We start from the raw sequence: 20,119 nt of genomic DNA, 5'->3' as shown, positions 1-20,119 counted from the left end.
TTCTGTTTCAAAATGCAAACTGACAGACCTATCTGGTTTGCATTTTCATTATTTAGATAGAGCGAGTGGAAAAGAGGTTGCTATCTTCTCTCCTATATACAAAACTTTTACAGTTTAAATAAACGTACAAAATCACAATCTGAAACCAGCAGATTGTAAAGTATGTGACCCACTTTTAATTAAATTAGAATAATGTTAGACATGTGACTCTCGCCTAGAGATTAAGAATTACACATTCATTTACAGGAATTTATATGCTTGGGAATGCAAAGACAAAGCTGCTTACATTGATACCAAGGAAAGAATTTAATTAAAACTTTTTTTTTTGTTGGCTCAAGTATGCTTGCATGAACACCTTGCACCATAACATTCAAATACTTACACTACTACATGAGAAAATGAATAAAGGGCAAGATATACTATATCCATACACGCTACATAGTTAATTTTTAAAATGGTAAGCGGAATTATTAAACAAAACTTTTACCACCCTCCCCAGTAACTTTGAAAAAAACAAATTAAATGCCAGTGATGGCAGGTAGGCTCTCGGAGGCCCTCTAAAAAAAACACGTGCATATATTGGCAAAGGCCTTCGAAAACAATTGCTCTCTTAGGCACATGGTGCAAAATTAAAGTGAAATTTTGCCCATGCTCCCCACTGCCCCCTTACCCATCAGGTCCAAGTGAAATGCCTGCTACATCTCGTTATAGGGAAGTATCTAAATATCTTCCTTTCCTCCTTAGCCCTGTAGAATACATGGAGCCTTCCAACTTGGCTCTAGAAATTTCGCACTTGGCTCCAGCAGGTAAAATAGGCAATGGGGGGGAACAAATTAAGGGTAAGTACCAAGTGACCGGGGGTGGGGTTTAGAGGTTAATCTGTTATTTTGACCTGAGTGGTCATATTACAGGTACATTTAGGAGGTAGGTGGCAAATATTCTCTTGGGTACATGTGCAGAGGACACAAGAGTGCTGGAGTACAGTAACAGTCGACAACCCCTGGGCTGTAAGAAGTCAGAAGTCTAATATTGTATTTCCAAGTCTGACAAAAGGGAACAGTTAGGCTACATTCACACCTGAGCGTAGCGTTTTTCGCGCGGTTTTTACCGCGATTTTACCGCGATTTTTGCGGCGTTTTTTACCGCGATTTTACCGCGATTTTTACCGCGATTTTTGTGCAGGCGTTTTTAGATTGAATAGAGATCAATGGAAAACGCCTGTAATCTGCCCAAAAAGAAGCTCATGTACTTTTTTGAGCGTTGGGCGTTTTGTAAACAGCGTCAAAACGCTCAGATGTGAACAGGGGCCATTGAAATTAATAGGATTTGTCTTGTTGGGCGTTTTGAGAGCTGATCCTAGAGCAGAAAAACGCCCCAAAAACGCCCCAAAACGCCTAGATGTGAACGGAGCCTTAGGGAATAGGAGTTTTATAATACTCCAAACAAACAATTAAGCCAAGCGCTCACTCCGAAGGGGATGACCGGCGTGCTGCTCTCCTCAGGCAGGGAACTCCAACATGGGTACATAAAAGAAAAGAAAAAGGAGGCGCAAACACCTAGTGCATTACCCGTGGTCACCATAAAAAATGCCAAAAACATACACACAGACAAGAAGAATAATAAAATCACATTACAAGAATCCACCACACATGGAATGGAACATGTCCCTGTAGATAGACACATTTCGGGAGTCAAGCTCCCTTCATCAGAGCTGGTCATATTAACAGCAGGCCCAAATAAATACTAACATCAATTGAACAAGTTCCTCCCGCTTCCTGTGGGCGGTGAGCTGGACCATCCAGTGCACAGACCATCCCTCTGTCCTCATCCATCTCAAAAATAATAAAACAAATGCCCCAAAAAAGCCACTGGCCAATAGTTAATAGCAAAAACAAACAAAAAAAAAAAGAAAAAAAAAAAAAAGAAGAAAAACACAATTCTATATCAGCATATACAAGCATCATGTGGGATCATTAAAGCATGGGAGCCAGGTTGATGGGCAGTGTATATTGTGTACTTACCCAGCCATGTTCTCCCCTATGGCACTCTATGCCTGCTATAAATTCAAAACTTTGGGGGCCATGATCCCCCCTCCCGTCACAGGTTCCGGGTCATTGTGCATCTAATGTCAGAGAGGGGTCCAAACTGGCTGGCACACTTTGTGTTGCTGTTTCTTCCGGGTTCTGTCTGTGAGTATGTTTTTGGCATTTTATTAAAACATTTTTTATGGTGACCATGGGTAATGCACTAGGTGTTTGCGCCTCCTTTTTCTTTTCTTTTAAATAGGAGTTTTATGCTAAAAGTGCACTTAAATTTCAGCGCAATTTCAGCATGTTACTAGGGATTTTATCAAGAAAAATACAATTGTCTTTATGCAGCTTTATAGGTAGGAGTGTTTGGGGGACACATAAGCTTCGATATATTTGACTCGGGAATATTTGACAAAAACTTTTGTCAAACGGTTGTTAAGCCACTGTGATATGTTCATATAATACCATACCTCTGATGTAGCGTGGTACGCAACGAGATTCCTTATAGGCTTCCTCTAAAATTATACTTTTTTGATATTACAAGAACAAGTGCAACAACACATTTGATGTAAATGTTTGGATTTAGAAACACCTTACGGCCTCATGCACACTGGACGTTATAAAAACACCAGTCGTTTTGGCGTTTTTCAGCATTTTTCCGCATTTGTTGGTGTTTTTAGCTAAAAACCACCTCTCTGCTATTTTAGTAACTCTCACTTTCCCACAATGCAATGCTTGCCAGAATTACATCACATGGGTGTTCACATCCATGCAAAAAGATTTAGGTGCGGGGAAAAAAGGGTCCTACCACATTTTGGTGCAAATGTGGACCCTTTTTTACCCACATCAAAATCGCATCGCATGGATGTGAACATCCATGCGATGCGAATCTGTCAAGCTCACTGCAATATACAATCTGTTTTGGGGTGTCGTTCATGGAACATTAAGCCCCTGTTCACATCAGGCAGATTTGACATGTCAAATCCCATGTCAAATCAGAGCCTATTGCCAGCAACGTCACTGTCCGAATTGGTGCAACCCTGACTCCCACCGATTCCCAAAAGTAGTTTCTGCGCTACTTATGGCGACTTCAGGGTGATTTCAATAGACATCTGTGCATGAACCTCTACAGATGTCTGTCACATCATCCCCAAACTCGCACTAACATGCAAGTTTGAAATTGCGTGCGTTCAGCTGAATGATTGTAAACCCGCCTTCAGTGTGAAATGGTGCCATTCCTGGCAATAGGCTCCGATTTGACATGACAAATCGCATGCCAAATCAACACAATGTCAACGGGGGCTTCATGTTCCATGAACGAAACCCTAAAACAAATTGCAAAATGCAGTTTACTTGCCAGATTTGCATCACATGGGTATTCACACACATTCAATGTGATTAGGTGTGGAGAAAAAAAGGGTCCTACAACATTTTGGTGCAAATGTGATGCAATTTGAGCCATACAAAATATTTGGCTCAAATCGCATCGCACAGACATCACATGTGATGTGCACAGGAATGCAGTGCGTTTTTGGTGGTAATCACATCTGGTGTTCAGCATGCACCAGTGTGAACCCAGGCTATGTTCCATGAACCACACCTCGAAACAGAACCAAGGCTTAAAAAAAAGCAATGGAATCAAAAACGTAAAAAAACGCAAGTTAGCAGCGTTTTTTGGCGTTTATCAGTGTTTATCGACGTTAGAGCGTTTTACAGCTGAAAAAGCGCCACTCAAAACCCACTAGTTTTTTTTTTTTTTTTTTTACAGCCAGAAACTGCCCCTGGCAAAAATGTATGATAACAGCCTGTGTGTGCATGGACACACAGGATAACATGCTGGGACGTTTATTGGCTGCAGAAAAAGAAGTCACACACACCTACACAGGTTGAACTAGATGGACTATTGTCTTTATTCAACCTCACCTACTATGTAACTATGTAACTATGTAAGTCTGACGCCAAAAACAGCCGCTGTAAAAACGTCCAGTTTGCATTAGGCCTTAATCTGCTCTTTAAAGTGGTGTTCCAGCCTCACCCCCTCCAAAAATTAAAAGTCAGCAGCTACACATACTGTAGCTGCTGACTTTTAATATTAGGACACTCACCTGTCCTGGAGTCCAGCGATGTCGGCACTGCAGCCGATGTTTCCATCGGCTGTCAGGTGCTGCCGCCGCCATTGCCGGTCCGCCATTGGATTGGCTCGGCAGCAGGGGAAGGAGGAGGGGACCAAACTTCCGAGAGAACAGGTACCCGTTCCCCCATCCCCCTGAAAGGTGCCAAATGTGGCACCGGAGAGGGGGAAGAAGCGAATGAGCGGAAGTTCCACTTTTGGGTGGAACTCCGCTTTAAGCTCAATGTATGCACAATTCCTCAAAAAAAAAAATATATATATATAAAGATGACAATAAGCTCTGAAGTAGAGAATAATTCTAGGCCTACATAGACAGGTGTCTGCATGCTTCATCCCAAGCATGTTACTCGATGAATAAAGCAGATAATAAACATGGCCAGTACAATTATTATCCTTTACTATCTTTATAGAATTAAAGTACTATAACATGTAAACATTTAGTTTTCAACTATCAATTAAAGTTATGCATGAAATGTCACTAAATTGCATTTTTCTCTTTTTTTTAAGAAATAAACTCCTTTATATCGCTCTTTTACTGCCTGTTTTGTCACAACTTAATTCATAAATCGTATGATCTCTATCAATCTATCTATCTATCTATCTATCTATCTATCTATCTATCTATCTATCTATCTATCTATCTATCTATCTATCTATCTATCTATCTATCTATCTATCTATCTATCTATCTATCTATCTATCTATCTATCTATCTATCTATCTATCTATCTATCTATCTATCTTTGAACCAACTACAAACTAAGAAATAATATATATGGTATAGAAAGAGTTTACTTAACAGGACACTATAGAAAAATATTGTATTCAGATAACTGTATGCAGTCAAAGAACACCTGAAATTGGAGAAAATTGGAGATTCCACTGCTGTCAGCAATGGCAGTCCATGTATTTCATTCAGTACAGGTTTCCTTAAAAACATATAATGATAGTATTCAGTAAATTAATTGCGCTTTTTTATTTACTCAACCCTTCATTTTTTTTATTTTTCTTCACATTTATAACGCTTCAATGGAAGCTTTTGATATACCTGAAATACATTTCCTTTTTTAGGACAAAACTGTTGCTGCAACTACGAAACCTCCACTGGTAGTGTTATAGCTTGTTCCTGTTGCTGTCATTATATGAGACAACTTGGTTTGCAGGAAAATACAAAGAAAAATCTACATAAAAGCACAAAAATAGTGAAAAGAATCAATATACAGAATACTAGCATTACATGTCTTAACCACATTCAGAATAAATTTTTTTCATAATTGTGGCCCTTAAGCTTAATGGACAAACGGACTGTGCTACAAATATAATTGTACCCCAGCAAGGAATAGCTAATAGTTCATTTCTTACTCCTGGAGCAGCTATCTATGCACATAGTGCAGACAACAGGAGGGTCGAATAGATAAATAACCCTATCCCTACAGTTCTAAGGGCTCAATGGATTAATGCTTGTGTCAAAGATAGTTAAACAAATATCTCCTTCACAGGGAGGGGGCTACGAAGATAGGTTAAAAGGCTACGGAGATCTCTAAAGAGCAATCAGAAGAAGAAGCATGCACAGATGTCACATCCATTACATCCAAATGTTCACCAAAGCTACACAGAAACTCTGATAAATGACTGTCAGGACTGCAGGTCCATGGGCATTTACCAATTCAACTTTCAATACTTCTAATTTATCCATTTCCAACTGAGCATGAAAAACAAAAGAGCTCAGGAGTTTCCGTCTGAACCCCATGTTGACTGCCCCGACCTGTTCATTAGTGTCAGCAAGCCCATAAATCTTTATGTACAGAAGCTCAATAAAGGTCCCTTTCCACCTACAAATCCAGAGTCACCCCATAAAGTACATTAAGTCCAGATGTAGAAATCCCTTGTGCACCCATTCTGGAACATATATGGGTCCTCACATAATACCCTCCAAAATCATTGTCACTCATGATATTTCTTCACCATGTGGTAATCTCCAAGATAACATTCTGAAATGAGACGTCTTGCATGTTTTGGCAAAATCAATCCAACCAAAAGGAATTTTGGAAAGGATCAAATACTGCTGAGTATGTATATTCAAAGAGTTGAGGTAAGCCACAAAAAATAAATTGTATTAATAAAAGCAGTACACTTCCTGTTTGGCATCACTTCCAAAACAAAGAACATACTGGCTTTCTATTAAAAAGCAATTTAGGAGGTCAAAACGTAACAATATAGCTCCTAATCAAATACATTTTAGACCGCGGACAGTAGGAATGGAAAGAATTGACATTACAGCATGGGACATTGTCCAAACAAATGAAGACTTGTTTCAACAACATATCATCTAAAAGTACGTATTATAACCTGCTTTAGGATTTTAATCCAAGACTATTTTGTAAATAATGTATCTTCAAACTTTCTTGTCATGCCAGAGTTAGGTGCCTGCAAATACAGCAGTGTTAATTTTGGCAGCAAATTTCAATTTAGTTTTAGTCTTAGTCTTAGGACTAAAATGGCATTTTAGTTTTAGTCCCATTTTAGTCTTCTGCAAGTGTTTTAGTTTTAGTCGTATTTAGTCGACTAAAACTCCAGTACATTTTAGTCGACTAAAACGTCCTACATTTTAGTCGACTAAACTCATTTTAGTCATCTATAATCGAATGGGTGTAGTTCAATTGTAATTTGTAATGCATTATTTAAGCATTTCTCTACAATTTCCAAACCCATTATATACTACTGCTGGTCCGGGAGTGAAAAATCCAATATGTTATTATTTATGGTATTAAGCTTTGAGCATGCACCAGTGTTAACTTTGGCAGCAAATTTCGATTTAGTTTTAGTTATAGTCTTTTGACTAAAATGTCATTTTAGTTTTAGTCGTATTTTAGTCTTAAGACTAAAATGCCATTTTAGTTTTAGTCATATTTTAGTCATCTGAATTGTTTTAGTTTTAGTTGTAGTTTAGTCGACGAAAAAGTTTTAGTCGGTTTTAGTAGACGAAATTAACACTGAAATACAGGAGACCATATCAAATGAATTGTGCTGCTAATTTTACTTCCCACTTACGCAAAGAATCCCTTCCTTCCCAAGACAAATGCTTGGCATTCTCATCAAATAAGATAGCACCAGTAAAAAGAATTCTGAGCCCATGTAAAATGTCTTTTAACTGGCAACACCAAACTCAATGAATAAACTGTGCTTTAGCAAGTAAAGAAACCTTTCAATGAACCAAATCCCTTTAACAGGGCTCTCCAATGCCCATTAATTAGTGAAGCAGCCTTCAAACAGAGCTCCCGTCAATGAAGGGGGGAAGAAATCTGCAAAATATAAGTGAAAGCTTCCATTTCTGCAGACAGTCAGTGTTGGCTCTTCCATTCTTGTCAACTACTTTTATTATTTCAAGTAGTTAAAGTGAACCAGAACTGCCGAACCTAATATACTTACTTTGAGCTTGGAATGTAAAGTTCCTTTTGAGCACCCTTTAGGAAGCAAAATCTATCAATGAGATTATTTTTCCTCCAAAGATAAGAATGTTTTTTCACTAGGTGATAGACATCCAAAAGATAGAGAAGGATGCTATGCTGAGGATATTCTAGACATGTTCTAATTAACCTTAGTAACTGGGGCAGGACCAGAGATAAATGAAATGTTGTGCTGATTTCCTCCATAGACCTGAAGCACTTAATCTTACGTTACTCACAGTAAATATTCCTGTACAGGAATTAAGTACACAGGTTTGAGTGGCATGCCATTATAAGAAGAAGGCTGTGTGTTTGGTGAGCACACTCATTAGAAGGGGCAGCCTGTGTGTTAGCCTGGCTCACTCATTAGTTCTCCTCTCCCGGGTTGGGACATGCATTATTCATTCATTAGACTTTTCCGCTTATGGAAACATGTGAAGAATTCTGTCTCTTTTGTCCCATGCTTCGTGTTTTCTTTTGCTTCACTACCTATGTATAAAAGTCTCTGCTGACTTGTAAGGGTCCATAGAATTCCCTTCAAGCACTAAATTCTAAATCTCCTCACTTCCAGGAATCTGGAAATACATTTATATAGCTTGCAGATGGAACATGTAACTGTATCTTACACAAAAGATTGTTGATAAAGCTAATAATCATTGTGTCATTCGTATTTTGTCTTGTTAAAGAATACCTGCAGAACTGGATGTGGGTCTAATATGAATCAAAGTTGTAACTGAAACATATTTCTGTGGATATTGAAAACCTGTGATGTGTGAAGCAAGGTGTGGTTTTTATTGAGTATTACACTGTTTAGTGTATATTTGACTTTATATCTGATGCTTGACACTAGGAAGGATGCTAAACTCTTGATATTTCAGGTATACTGTTTTGTTAAACCAATTTACCATACCTGTCCATAACAAATCAGCTGGTACCCATCTGCAAACCAGATGCACTTTGATGAGGAGCTACAGGCACAGTAGGTCATTTATGGCCAAGCGGTGGATCACAAAGTTGCATGCTTCGTTTAATTCTGTTCCACCTGCTCTTGTCAACTCCCTACTGTGCAAGCGAATTCATCACTTATTCAGATGTTTTTTTTCTTTCCATGCTGTATCATTTTATGAGCAGGGTTCAAATGGTAATGACCAGGTCAATGTGCTGCTCATTTTATCTTCTGGTGCACTCAGAAAATGAAGACAGGGTGGGCCATTTGTACATATATATTTCAATGTACTATTGCACACTTGTGAACCATGCACTAAGACTTCTTGACAATTACACTGTGAGAGCCACAGGTGTTTTCACATGTACATAAAATTTTGATTTTGGGGTGATATATAGTAACTGAGAACAATTGAGCCCCTAGCGCTCAAGCAGGGCTACATGGGACAGGGGCAAAGGGCTCTGGTTCTTTCTCCCGTACTCTGTTTTGTTACAGGTTGCCTTTGGAGATGGCAGAAGACTAGATTGCTTAGCAACATCTCCCTATTGGCCAATTTGGGCTGGCTAGCACGCACAGAGGCTATAAGGGTGGCTGTTTTCCCACTCGTGAGCTGCCTGAGGAGAGTGTGCTGGAGCACAGAGCGCCGCGGCTGCTCCCACCCACCATCCCTTCTTTCAAATTTTGTCATGGCGTTTTTTAGTGGTGTTTGTCATCCAGTGCAGTTCTGGAGGGACTATGTGATACGATTAGTAAATAAACTGAGTTATGGTCGTTATGTAACTTTAAAGATAAAATCTATTGCTGAACTTTTTTGGATTATTACAATTTAATTTGGTTTATCCCTTGACAAACGCAGAGGCCATTATAGTTCATGAATAAAATAAAGTTGTGTTTGTCTCTTCATTTCCAGTTTTATCTTTACTCCTTTGTACTGTCCCATGTGTCCAACCAAGAGTACTGATATACAGCACACTCCTTCTGCCTCTGAGAAATTTCTGGTACAATAGAACTTCCGAACCATATTCTACAGACTGTCTATTCTGCACAAATAAAAGGAAACATATACTGAGAGAAATACTATATGTAGGCTGCCATCATTGACCTCCATCTAAAAAAGATTGTTGCCTGTTTATGGGTTCATATTTTTTGGGTTCATGTGAAGTAATTGACTCAGAAAGTACTAAAGTCAGTAAATTGGTCAACTAGCATTTTCAGTAGGAGAGGGCTGCAACTGTAGTGTACATATTTCTCAAAGCACAGTTTTCCTTTAATGGGTCAGTTTACTTACAAGTGATATTACAGTTACTATGTGAGTTGGTGAGTTCAGTTCTGACTTCTTGAGGACTTTAGAAGTGACATTTTCCTGCCATTAGTCCTGGTTTTTTGCCTGCTAGCCTTGAGTGTTTTGTGTTTCTACCCATAATAGCATGTTTTTGCATTGCTCTTGCATTATTTCAATATATTCATGGCAAGTTCAGATATTACAGCTGCTTTTTTGGCAGGCTTAGCCCAAAGCTTCCCACTTTCTCGTCAAGAAACAGTCCTTTAAATTGGAAAAAACAATATTGTTATCCCCTGGCCGTCATAAGAAGGAAAATTGTCACAATACCTTTGTACCTGTGTCTTTCGGAAAACTTCTTATTCAGTACTGGCTCTGACTAATGCCTGTGGAGTGCTTACCAGCCCAGTGTTTCAGAGGTTAGTTTTAGTTTAGTGCATGCACAATATTCTAATGGAGTTACAGTGATGAAAAAGGTAAACAGTGCCTTGGATCCAGGCAGTGGATGGAGTGATTTCTACATGATGTATATACAATGTCCTGGGTCAGTTGGGAGGGGCAGATAGGTTCAATATTAACATTTCAAATTAAAGTGCATTTTTCTTTTAAACTCAGATGCCCCCAGGCCTATTGGGATTCAGATGCCCCCAGGTCCTAAGAATAAGACTTTAAAATTTGAGCAGGGAAACACATTTCACAAGCGATATCAGGCCAAAAAAAAGTCTAGAAGAGTACTAGCAAGAACGTCCTAAACAAAACTAAAGCACACTGAAGCACTGCGGTGGTAGATCCCTGTCTGTGGGGTGACTGCTCAGGATGGTCTCTTGCGGCTGTGGCTCCTGGGGATGCCACATGGGTGACTCCTCTAACGTCCCAGACGTGATGGGATGCTAAAGACGACGCGTTTGCTGAGCATGCGCCCCTTCTTCAGGTCTCTGGACATCCACCAGCAGCGTCCCCAGGAGCAACAGCCACAAGAGGCCATCCTGAGCAGTTACCCCACAGACAGGGATCTACCACCGCTGCGCTTACCATTACCACTTGCCCTTGATACTTACATCATTGTGAGTACCGTAATTTTCCTGTGTTTTTACAATAAAGCCAATATATGCTGCACTTGGATTGGAGCTTGTGTTTTCTTCTAGGAGTTAGGTCATGCAGCTAGTATCAAAGACATGCAATCAGCAATTATGGCGGATAGGCCATCAAATGTGCTACTGACATGGACCGGTTATTTTAGCTGTTGACTATGGGAAACACATGACTTATTAACACAGAATCCATGATATATATAGGATCTGGTTGTTAAACTGCAAACAACATCCACTGGTATATATTGCCACTGATTTGGAATAAAACATCAACAGCCATATTCAAGTAGGTTTGTGAACATTGAACGTTGCTCGAAATGATGGAACCATATATGAAACCTTGAATCAAACCCTAACAGCCACTGGATTATTACTATGTACATCCACCAAGCTAATAAAAGGTTTGGCCATTGGCAACATTCTTTCCTTTGTCTGTAATACATACTATTTGTTGTAGGACATTCAGATTTGGAAATAATAGAGTGTGGCCTTAGAAGGGACATTTTATGACCTGGGGTAGAGATCCTTCTTTTTTACCCCTGCCCTCTATTTGGATAGAGGTATTTACATCTTCCAGTGGGAACATCTATTACGGTAACTACCATATAAAAGGGTGCTTTTTTCACCTTGAAGATATTTCTTTTTACGGTACTTACTTTTGTGTCTATGGAACAGAAATGAAGGGAATTTTCCCTAAGAGACACAAACAGCAACACAAAACCTGCAAGAACTAATAATTCTCTACTTCATCCAAAAGCAAAAAAAAAAAAAAATGTTTTGGCCTGAGATACACTTTAAGAGCTTCCTACAAGACCTTTGGACTGGATCTGTAAATCAGAATAGCATGTCCCAGCAATACATGCCAAACTTTGATTAGTAAAAATAGGAACATGTTTTCCAGAAGCCTTCACCCAACCACTGCAAAGTTTTAACTTATTCTTTGCTGAAACACATGGAAAGGTCAGTAACAGATGTGAACTTTTAAACCAGCATGTGCTTATAAGATGCATGAAATCAGGCAGAACACATGCAGATCATTTATAACATAGAGCACATATAGACTGGATTTCCAGCATACACACTACATTCCCTTCTGGTATTCCAAATATATACAATATAACTATACTGTAATAGCTGCACTCCTTTTTTTTTGTTTACAGACCAATGCGATTTTCTTGGACGACATTCGGATATACACTTTCATAATACATTTGTTTGATTACACAAAACCACAAAGTACTAGCTATGAAATTATATACAGCACGGATGTTATATTAAATTGTAGGTGCCAAATACACATCATGGGATCCAAAGGAAGCATTTACGTTTGGCCCAAAAAAAAAACTCTGCTGCTCAGTAAACCTTTCATACATATAAAAGCAGAATGTAAAGTTACTAATTTAAAATTTGCTTGATAAAATGTGACAAAAAGGAAACTCTCTGAATAAGTATATGTTTGCTAACACTGCCAGTTACTATTATTATTATTTACTAGATTAAAGAGCTAAGACTATAAGGCCAACCTTTAACTTCAAAAACTACCATTTCCAAATGCTTTTAAAAGTGTCTTTTTCAGAAAAATGTAAGATGGTTTTGAAACTTCGGACAAGGTTCTATTCACCCAAACATGCCATCCTCTAGTCTGTGCTTGTGGAGGTGATAAGATTATAATTTACCAGGGACACCCCAATGCTGGAGAAGAAGGACTAATGGTGGTGTCCTTTGCCTTGCTTTGTGAAATATGGACATGGCCAAATGTGGGCCAGGCACCCTCTCATCTTTTAGACATCAGCAATCGTTCCTCATCTGTCAGATAGTACCCATAATTTCTCATCTCTCAGATAGCATCTATCACTCACAGCCAGGTATTAGCCTTAATTTTGCATGGTGAGCATCCCTCATTCAGGGTCAGGTATCCTCCATCCATCCAATTATGCATGCAGAACTCCTCATTGGCAGCCAGGTATCCCAGCCCCTCCTCATTTTAAACCAGGAACTTCTTCTTGGATCACTGCTAGCAAAGACCCTAAATTCTGCCCAAGCCCCCCCCCGCTGTCACACAGCCAAACATACTAATAAAATCTTTTCATTCTTTATCAGCACACATAATTACAATAGTAACACTGCAAAAAGTGGCCGGCTTTAACCTTTCAAGGAGGATGCACACATATTGCTGTACCCCAGTACCCACCCTGAACTGAATACTCAGCTACTCTAGTAAAGACAAGCTGTCACTGGAGAGGTCCATGTGAAACAAATGTGCACTGTAACTTACATGTAACATATTTCTTGTTGAGTAACGCAGACCATAGATGGTGCGAATTTCTTTCCTGCAACCATGGGTTGCAGGAAATACATTTTTACAATTCCCCAATCAACACAGTGTTCACATGGGGAATGCCTCCAGCCGAGCAATTGTCTTGGGAGCGGGTGGGGGAAACCCTCCCCGCCGGGAGAAGATGGTGATTATTGGTGGCTATATAGGCTATAGTTATAGAATCTGGCAGGCTGGTTGTATCCAAGTTGATCATATGACTTATCCCTACTCCCTTGTCCCCCCTTGTATGATAAACCTGCATTGTGAAAGGGATATCCTTTTTACCTGAATCAAAGTCCTTGTTAGTTATACTGCCCCTCCCACTGCAATGTGCGCTTTTCTTTGATGTTCAAACAATGAGTGCTCTGCTTTTAACACTAGGCTAATAAGTATGAAGGCAATGGAGGAAAAATCATTGTAATCAGTGGAACTCTGTTGTACTTTATCAGCCTTACTTTTTTATGACATTGAAATAGCTTTTAAGGATTTTGTAATAAACATGTAATTTTTATGGATATCCTTTTTGTATGTGTGCCCTTGAAGTGTAATCATTTTTGAAATGTGTTTTGTAAGTCTGCTGGATTGGCTGGTAGCTGTGACCTCAGTGGGGCACCTGGGTGTCAATTGAAGAGGGACACTATGGTGGTTTCTTGGCTAGAAACACCTTTATTGCAAGATGATCTTTAAGCATGAATTACTTTACATACACTGTCTGGTAAAAATCAAAATATAAAATTGTATGGTCACAGTAACATCCTCCGCTTTGTATTTCTGTTTTAGTCAAATTAAAGTTTATTAAAGCAGATCTTTACCCATAACAACCTGATTAAAAATAATGTTCTTTAACAAGGAACATGCATTACACACGGAGGATAAAACATATATCGAGAGTGACTTCAGGAACTTAATATGTACAGTCTGGAGGAAAGAAGAAAAAGGGGAGACATGATTGAAACCTTTAAATGCATCAAGGGGGTGAATAAGGTTCAGGACGGCAGTGTTTTCAATATGAAACCAAAATCAAGAACACGGGGCATGAACTCAAACTACCTGGAGGAAAGTTCAAAGTGAATTCTAGAAAGTATTATTTTACTGAAAGGGTAGTTGATGTTTGGAATAAACTTCCAGCAGAGGCAGTGAGACAGTCAACAGTAAATTGCTTCAAACATGCTTGGGATAAACAGAGGTCTATGCTCAGACAAAAAAATGTATGGAAAAAAAAAATTTCAGACTCGATGGACTACTCAGTCTTTTTTCTGCTATCACTTTTCTATGTTTCTTGTAGAAGCTGCCATTTTGCTGAATCCCAGAGCCTCTGAGCAGCTGGTTGTGCACACATAAGCATACCTACTCTGGGAATAGATGTTGAACATAATGTTGATATACACCTCCTTGAATAGACATTCATTCAAAATCTTTTTTGACATTCTACATGGTAGGTGATATCGGCTCATGACAGACACCCCTGAATTTGGAAATCTCAGAGCAATATCCGTGGCGTGTGGGCTCCCTGCCCTCTCTCTTTTGGGGACAGGTGTGTCCAGGCTTTCTCTCCCCCCTTTTGTTCCATCTTACGGCTCTAGGTGCTCCATACTCATTCTATTCCCTTTGGAAGCAAGGTAGGTATCTTAAGAGTATTTATTTCATGTTAGGATTTGTCTTTGATATGTTATGGACATTAGAACTCAAGTTTTTTGTACAAATTTCTTTGAATTAATTTTGAAAATGCGAAATGACAATGTAATTAATAATGTATTGTTTACTTATATCTCCCAGGATTGACAGGATCCCCTGAAGAAGCTACAAACGAAATGCGTAGCGATCCTGCGATCCTTGGAGATACCCGTGATACTTAGATATCTATGATAACTAACATGTACTATACGTTTACAATACGGGTATCTCTATAGGTCTCTCCCTGTTTGTAAGAGAGATCCTGTCTCACAATAGGGAAATATTAGACATGCTTGTTGTATGGATTTTATGTCATTTTAAATGATGTTTGAATAAAATGTATTTTTTATCTTACTACTTGAGTTCTGTTTTTCCACGGGGTTATAAGTGGCTGCCTTCAAAGTCCCATATGGTCTCTTCTCTTTTTTTCCCCATTACACTTGGGGATATGGAGCCACAACTTATTGAGTCCTGTCTCATAAAACTTTTTATTTTCTTGGATACAGCCTCTGAGCAGTAAAAAATATTTAGGTTGTCTGCAGATCGGCCTCTAGTGGCTTTGATTTTAGGCACAGTGCCAAAAAAAAGAGAGCCACGAAGCATGTGCAGAACAGGGTGAGACAGTGGGGTTAATTTAGTAAAGACAAATAGTCGGTGCACTGCAAGTGCATTTGCTCTAGATCTGAGGGGGACATGCAAGGAAAATTTAAAATAAAAACAGCATTTTTGCTTGCACATGGTTGGATGATCGAAATAGGCAGAGCTTTCCCTCATTTCAGAGCTTCCACTCAGATCTAGCGCAAGTGCACATGTGGGTGGACTTGCAGTGCACAGTATATTTGCCTTTAGTAAATCAACCTCTCTGTATTATGGGATTTTAAACTCTAGGCACTTACTTTTATTGTTTTGCATAGCTCATCTGCAAAAGGGGCCAGCCTGAAGTGATCTAGCAGGACCTAATTTTCGGACTAAAGTTCCACTTTAAGAAAAGACATGGTAAATAATTGGACAAGGAATTCTCAATGTAGTACAAGCCAGTACAGATGAACAACACGTATTTCCACTTAAAGTGAAAACTCCTAATCAAAGCAGTTATCTACGTGCAAACTCGTGCAAAGTACATTGAAGGTACATTCCATGCATCGTGTCTTTTCAGTTTACGTAACACTTGGTATTTCTGTTTTAAATATGTGCTCTAAAAGTCCCTGTAATAAAGTTTATTACACCAGCAGCTCTTGTTCCTGACTCTTGTAACATTTTTATTTTGGTTAGTCTACTTTTTGCTAAGATCAAAAAGTATGTGTATATCCAGGACTGTAGTAGAGTGGTAATGATGAGCATTGCAAGACTGAAGATATAGCAGCCTGTAATCTCCTTTAAATAAGCTAGTATATTCCCTTCTATACAGAATGTTTGATTTACAGCTTTTATGAGCCTGCTAAATCATTTGCTTGTCTCAGCCGATGAGAGCTCAATTCATCCTCATCATTATTTACAGTTGAACTTCAAGTGAGCCAATACCATAATGTAGTATGTTCTAGGTGAACAGACTATCTTCACACTGGTAAGATATGTTTTCCTTACCAACTGCTGTTAAGAAAAGCAATTCCTAACCTGTGCTTATGGAGAAAGCAGAAAATATCAGAAACTTGGGCTTTGGTGATGTCAAAGATAGAGCTTTATCACTTCTTACTTTCCACAGTCAATACTGAAATGTTATTTAAACTGGAGGTTAAGATATGGGATAAAGGAAAGTACAAACATTTCTAAGAGTGAATTAACAAATGGCTCTTTTGATACTGATACCAGTATAAGTCATGCTAACCAACCCTTTAGGCTCCATGCACACTGGGCTTAAAAAAAAAATCAAGTTCCCTTTAGATGAGTTTAGGAGAGTTTTGCGTCTTTTCTACCAGGAAGCTCCAATCAGAAACGCAAATCAGAATTTTTTTTTTACCTGCCTCTAAATGTTGAGCTCAAAATATGCCTGTAATCATCCTAATGTGCATAAATAAATAGGATAAAAGTGAGCTGCTTCTGCAGGCAGAACACAAAACTCTTGTACAAGCAGCGATTTATAAGCCAGTGTGCATGGCTTACACGGAGACATGCAGCTTTTACTGGCACGTCATTGAGATTCAGATATCACACACAATGCTTTAAATAAAGAAAAAGGCTGAATATTCAAATAATTGCTGGTACATGCACTTCTTTCTTAGGTCTTTAAGATATCTGACTTCATGATGTGTGAGCCAGAGATGGTAAGGGGCCAAGACAACCACCATGGCCATTCTAGTATGGGCCAAAGTGAGCCAGTGTTCATACAGTTGGGTAACACATGCAACATAAAAATGACTATCTAGAGAGGAATAAATGCTGTTAAACTGTCAGACAACCTATATTAGTATTTTTGTAATTTCTCCATAATTCATTGTGATTATGAACATGGCAGTGCACAGATCCATGACCTACATGACTTGATTGCCCTCTTCTAGCCAAAAAGGCCAGCATCCCACCAATTTGAGCACTGAATTATAAACCCAAACATGAAATCGGACTGTGTCAGTATGAGCATATTATACCATTTCTATAGATTCTGAACCAGCAGCAAAGCTCTACTTGCCAGATTTTATTAGAAAATATAAAAATGGGGGACTATGGGACTTTAACGGTGCTCAATAACAATAGATCAAAATAAATGCAAAAATCAGAATACAAGTGTTATATATTAAATATGTATAAATGTATTTATTAACAAGAATATAAAAGACTTCAATTAAAAAAGCTCTATATACAGTGTGTGAATATTACGCTTTAATTTCCAACCAGTTTCGCCAGAAGCGGCTTCTTCAGAGAAAGGGTAGATATCAATCTGACTGACTTTCTCTGAAGAAGCCGCTTCTGGCGAAAACGGGTGGGAAATGAAAGCGTAATATTCACACACTGTATATAGAGCTTTTTTAATTGAAGTATTTTATATTCTTTTTAATAAATACATTTTTACATATTTAATATATAACAATTGTATTCTGATTTTTGCATTTATTTTGATTTATTATTATTATTGAGCACCATTAAAGTCCCATAGTCCCCCATTTTTATATTTTCTCATATATATATATTGGGATGTTGGTGCTCTAGACATATGTGACTGGTACCATCCATGAAAACCCTAAGATTTTGTTAGGTATATCTATATTATAGTTCACCTAAAGATTTATTGACAGTGAAAGTGTTGTTACCTGCACTCAATAAACCATTGCCGGATCTGGTCCTGAAGTGTTTCCTTCATGTCCAATCCTTCTGTTTCCTTTATAGTGTTCTTTATCTGCACCAGGGCATGCTGGTAGTCGGCTTCATGCTGCTCTGTCTGTTCAGTGCGAAGCGTTTCTGTCTTACTGGCAATCATCTGCGCCATGCTCACAGTGTTGAAATTTGCAGGTGGCACCTATAAATACAAAAAGAGTAGAAGGTTGAAATTGGCAGTGGACTTCTAGATACAGTTTTTCTATAATGCCAGGAAGGCAGGGTCTTAAAGTATATTTCCACTTTTGCAGTCAACTTTGGTTTGTTATGTGTTCCTATCCACACATACCTAAAATAATTTTGAAAAAATATTTCATACCTTTCTAGTATTTTCTTTTTAGAAGACCTTTGGGCAGACTGCAAGCGACTATGAACAATTTGAAAGTGAAAGTGGAGGAACAAAATGGGGAAACCAAGTTTGCAATGGATAATAAGAACTGCCAGCACAGTACAGACAGGGTTAATTATGATAAACACATTTGCACATTTTTCCAAGCCTCCGCATACTAAACGAATTAAAAGCAACATCTCACAGTATATAACTGAGGGTCATTTATTGTACCTTGTGTATAGTACCCTACCAAACCGTACTGCTCCTTTCCCACTGTCTCCCCCCCCCTGCACTTTATCCCCCAACCTCTACCTTTTACCTCCCCCTTCCCCCTCTCTTTCTCCCTCTCCTTCCTTTTCCCCTTACTTACCATACCCCTTCATTCTCCTTGACTGTCTTCTTTTAGCTCTGACCCAATCCATGGTAATGCTGGTTCTTGGTTGCCACATTTCCCTATGCTGTTTCTTAGGCTAATCATGGAACTGTTTTGGATTAATGATTGCATGACTCCTGTGACCACTTATCTATGGTGTTTATTTTGATGTTTTTTGACTGCTTTATTTGGTTTATGTGTACCTTTACTTGTTCATGCTGCTAAAAATGTTTACCAGTTCAGTTCCGCACTATAGCAGTTTTACTTCCGGGTAGGGGCATGCATGCACGCCACCAGTGGCTTATTTCCACTATGATTACACACAGCGGAAGCGGATTGGTGGGTGCACGGTACGCAATGTCCGTCAGCACCTGCTGACAGGCAGAACGGCAATCTGCCTACATAAACAAGGCAGAACGCCATTCTGACCGGAGGGAAGGGATGGAATTTGTGTCCCTGCAAAGAAAGGAATAAATTCCACTCTTCCCCTAGTAAAAGCACCTCACACAGTGTAGTAAAACACTGGCTAGGCACACAGTTAACCCTCTGATCGCCCCTGATGTTACCACCATCCCAGGTAGTGTCATTAGTACAGTGATAGTGAATATTTTTTTAGCACTGATTCCTGTAATAGTGTCATTGGCCCCCGAAAAGTGTCAGAAGTGTCAATTAGTGTCAGAATGTCTGCCGCAATATCGCAGTCCCACGAAAGGTTGCTGATTGCTGTCATTACTAGTAGAAAAAAAAAATAAATAAAACTATAGTTTGCAGACACTATAAATTTTGCGCAAACCAATCAATAAACGCTTATTGGGATATATTTTTTTTTTTATACCAAAAATATGTAGTAGAGTACCTATTGGCTTAAATTCATGAAATAATTAGATTTTTTTCTGTTTCAATGTTTTTTTTTAAAGTTTTCAAGACGGAAAAGAAAAACAGAAAAGAGCTTTAACAGTGTTACATAGATCTGCATTATCATACAATGAACATTTTGGAAAGAGTATTTTGCCATTTTCTAGAAAAAAAATGTTCAGTTCTTTTATTGGATATGTTTTATAGCAGAAATAATATATATATATTTTTGTTTAAAAAAAATCCATAATGATTTGTTACAGTGATATTATAGGCAAGTTCATATAAAAAATACTGCATATAAAGCATCAGTTCAAAAAGTATACAATTATTAGGTGGC

General features: G+C 38.6%; 1 protein-coding gene across 1 annotated transcript in view; it reads right to left on the bottom strand.

Annotated features, from left to right (window-relative positions):
* Window positions 1–20,119, bottom strand: part of DRC11 (dynein regulatory complex subunit 11) — a 315,369-nt gene that overhangs the window by 114,073 nt on the left and 181,177 nt on the right. Inside the window, exon 6 of the mRNA XM_082262397.1 lies at window positions 18,157–18,362. Coding sequence (XP_082118523.1) covers window positions 18,157–18,362 — 206 coding nt within the window. The remainder of the gene's footprint in view (window positions 1–18,156; window positions 18,363–20,119) is intronic.

This window comes from Pelophylax lessonae (assembly GCF_965119305.1).
Source record: "Pelophylax lessonae genome assembly, chromosome: 6".
Classification (NCBI taxonomy): Eukaryota; Metazoa; Chordata; class Amphibia; order Anura; family Ranidae; genus Pelophylax; species Pelophylax lessonae.
This window is presented reverse-complemented; position numbering and strand designations above follow the sequence as displayed.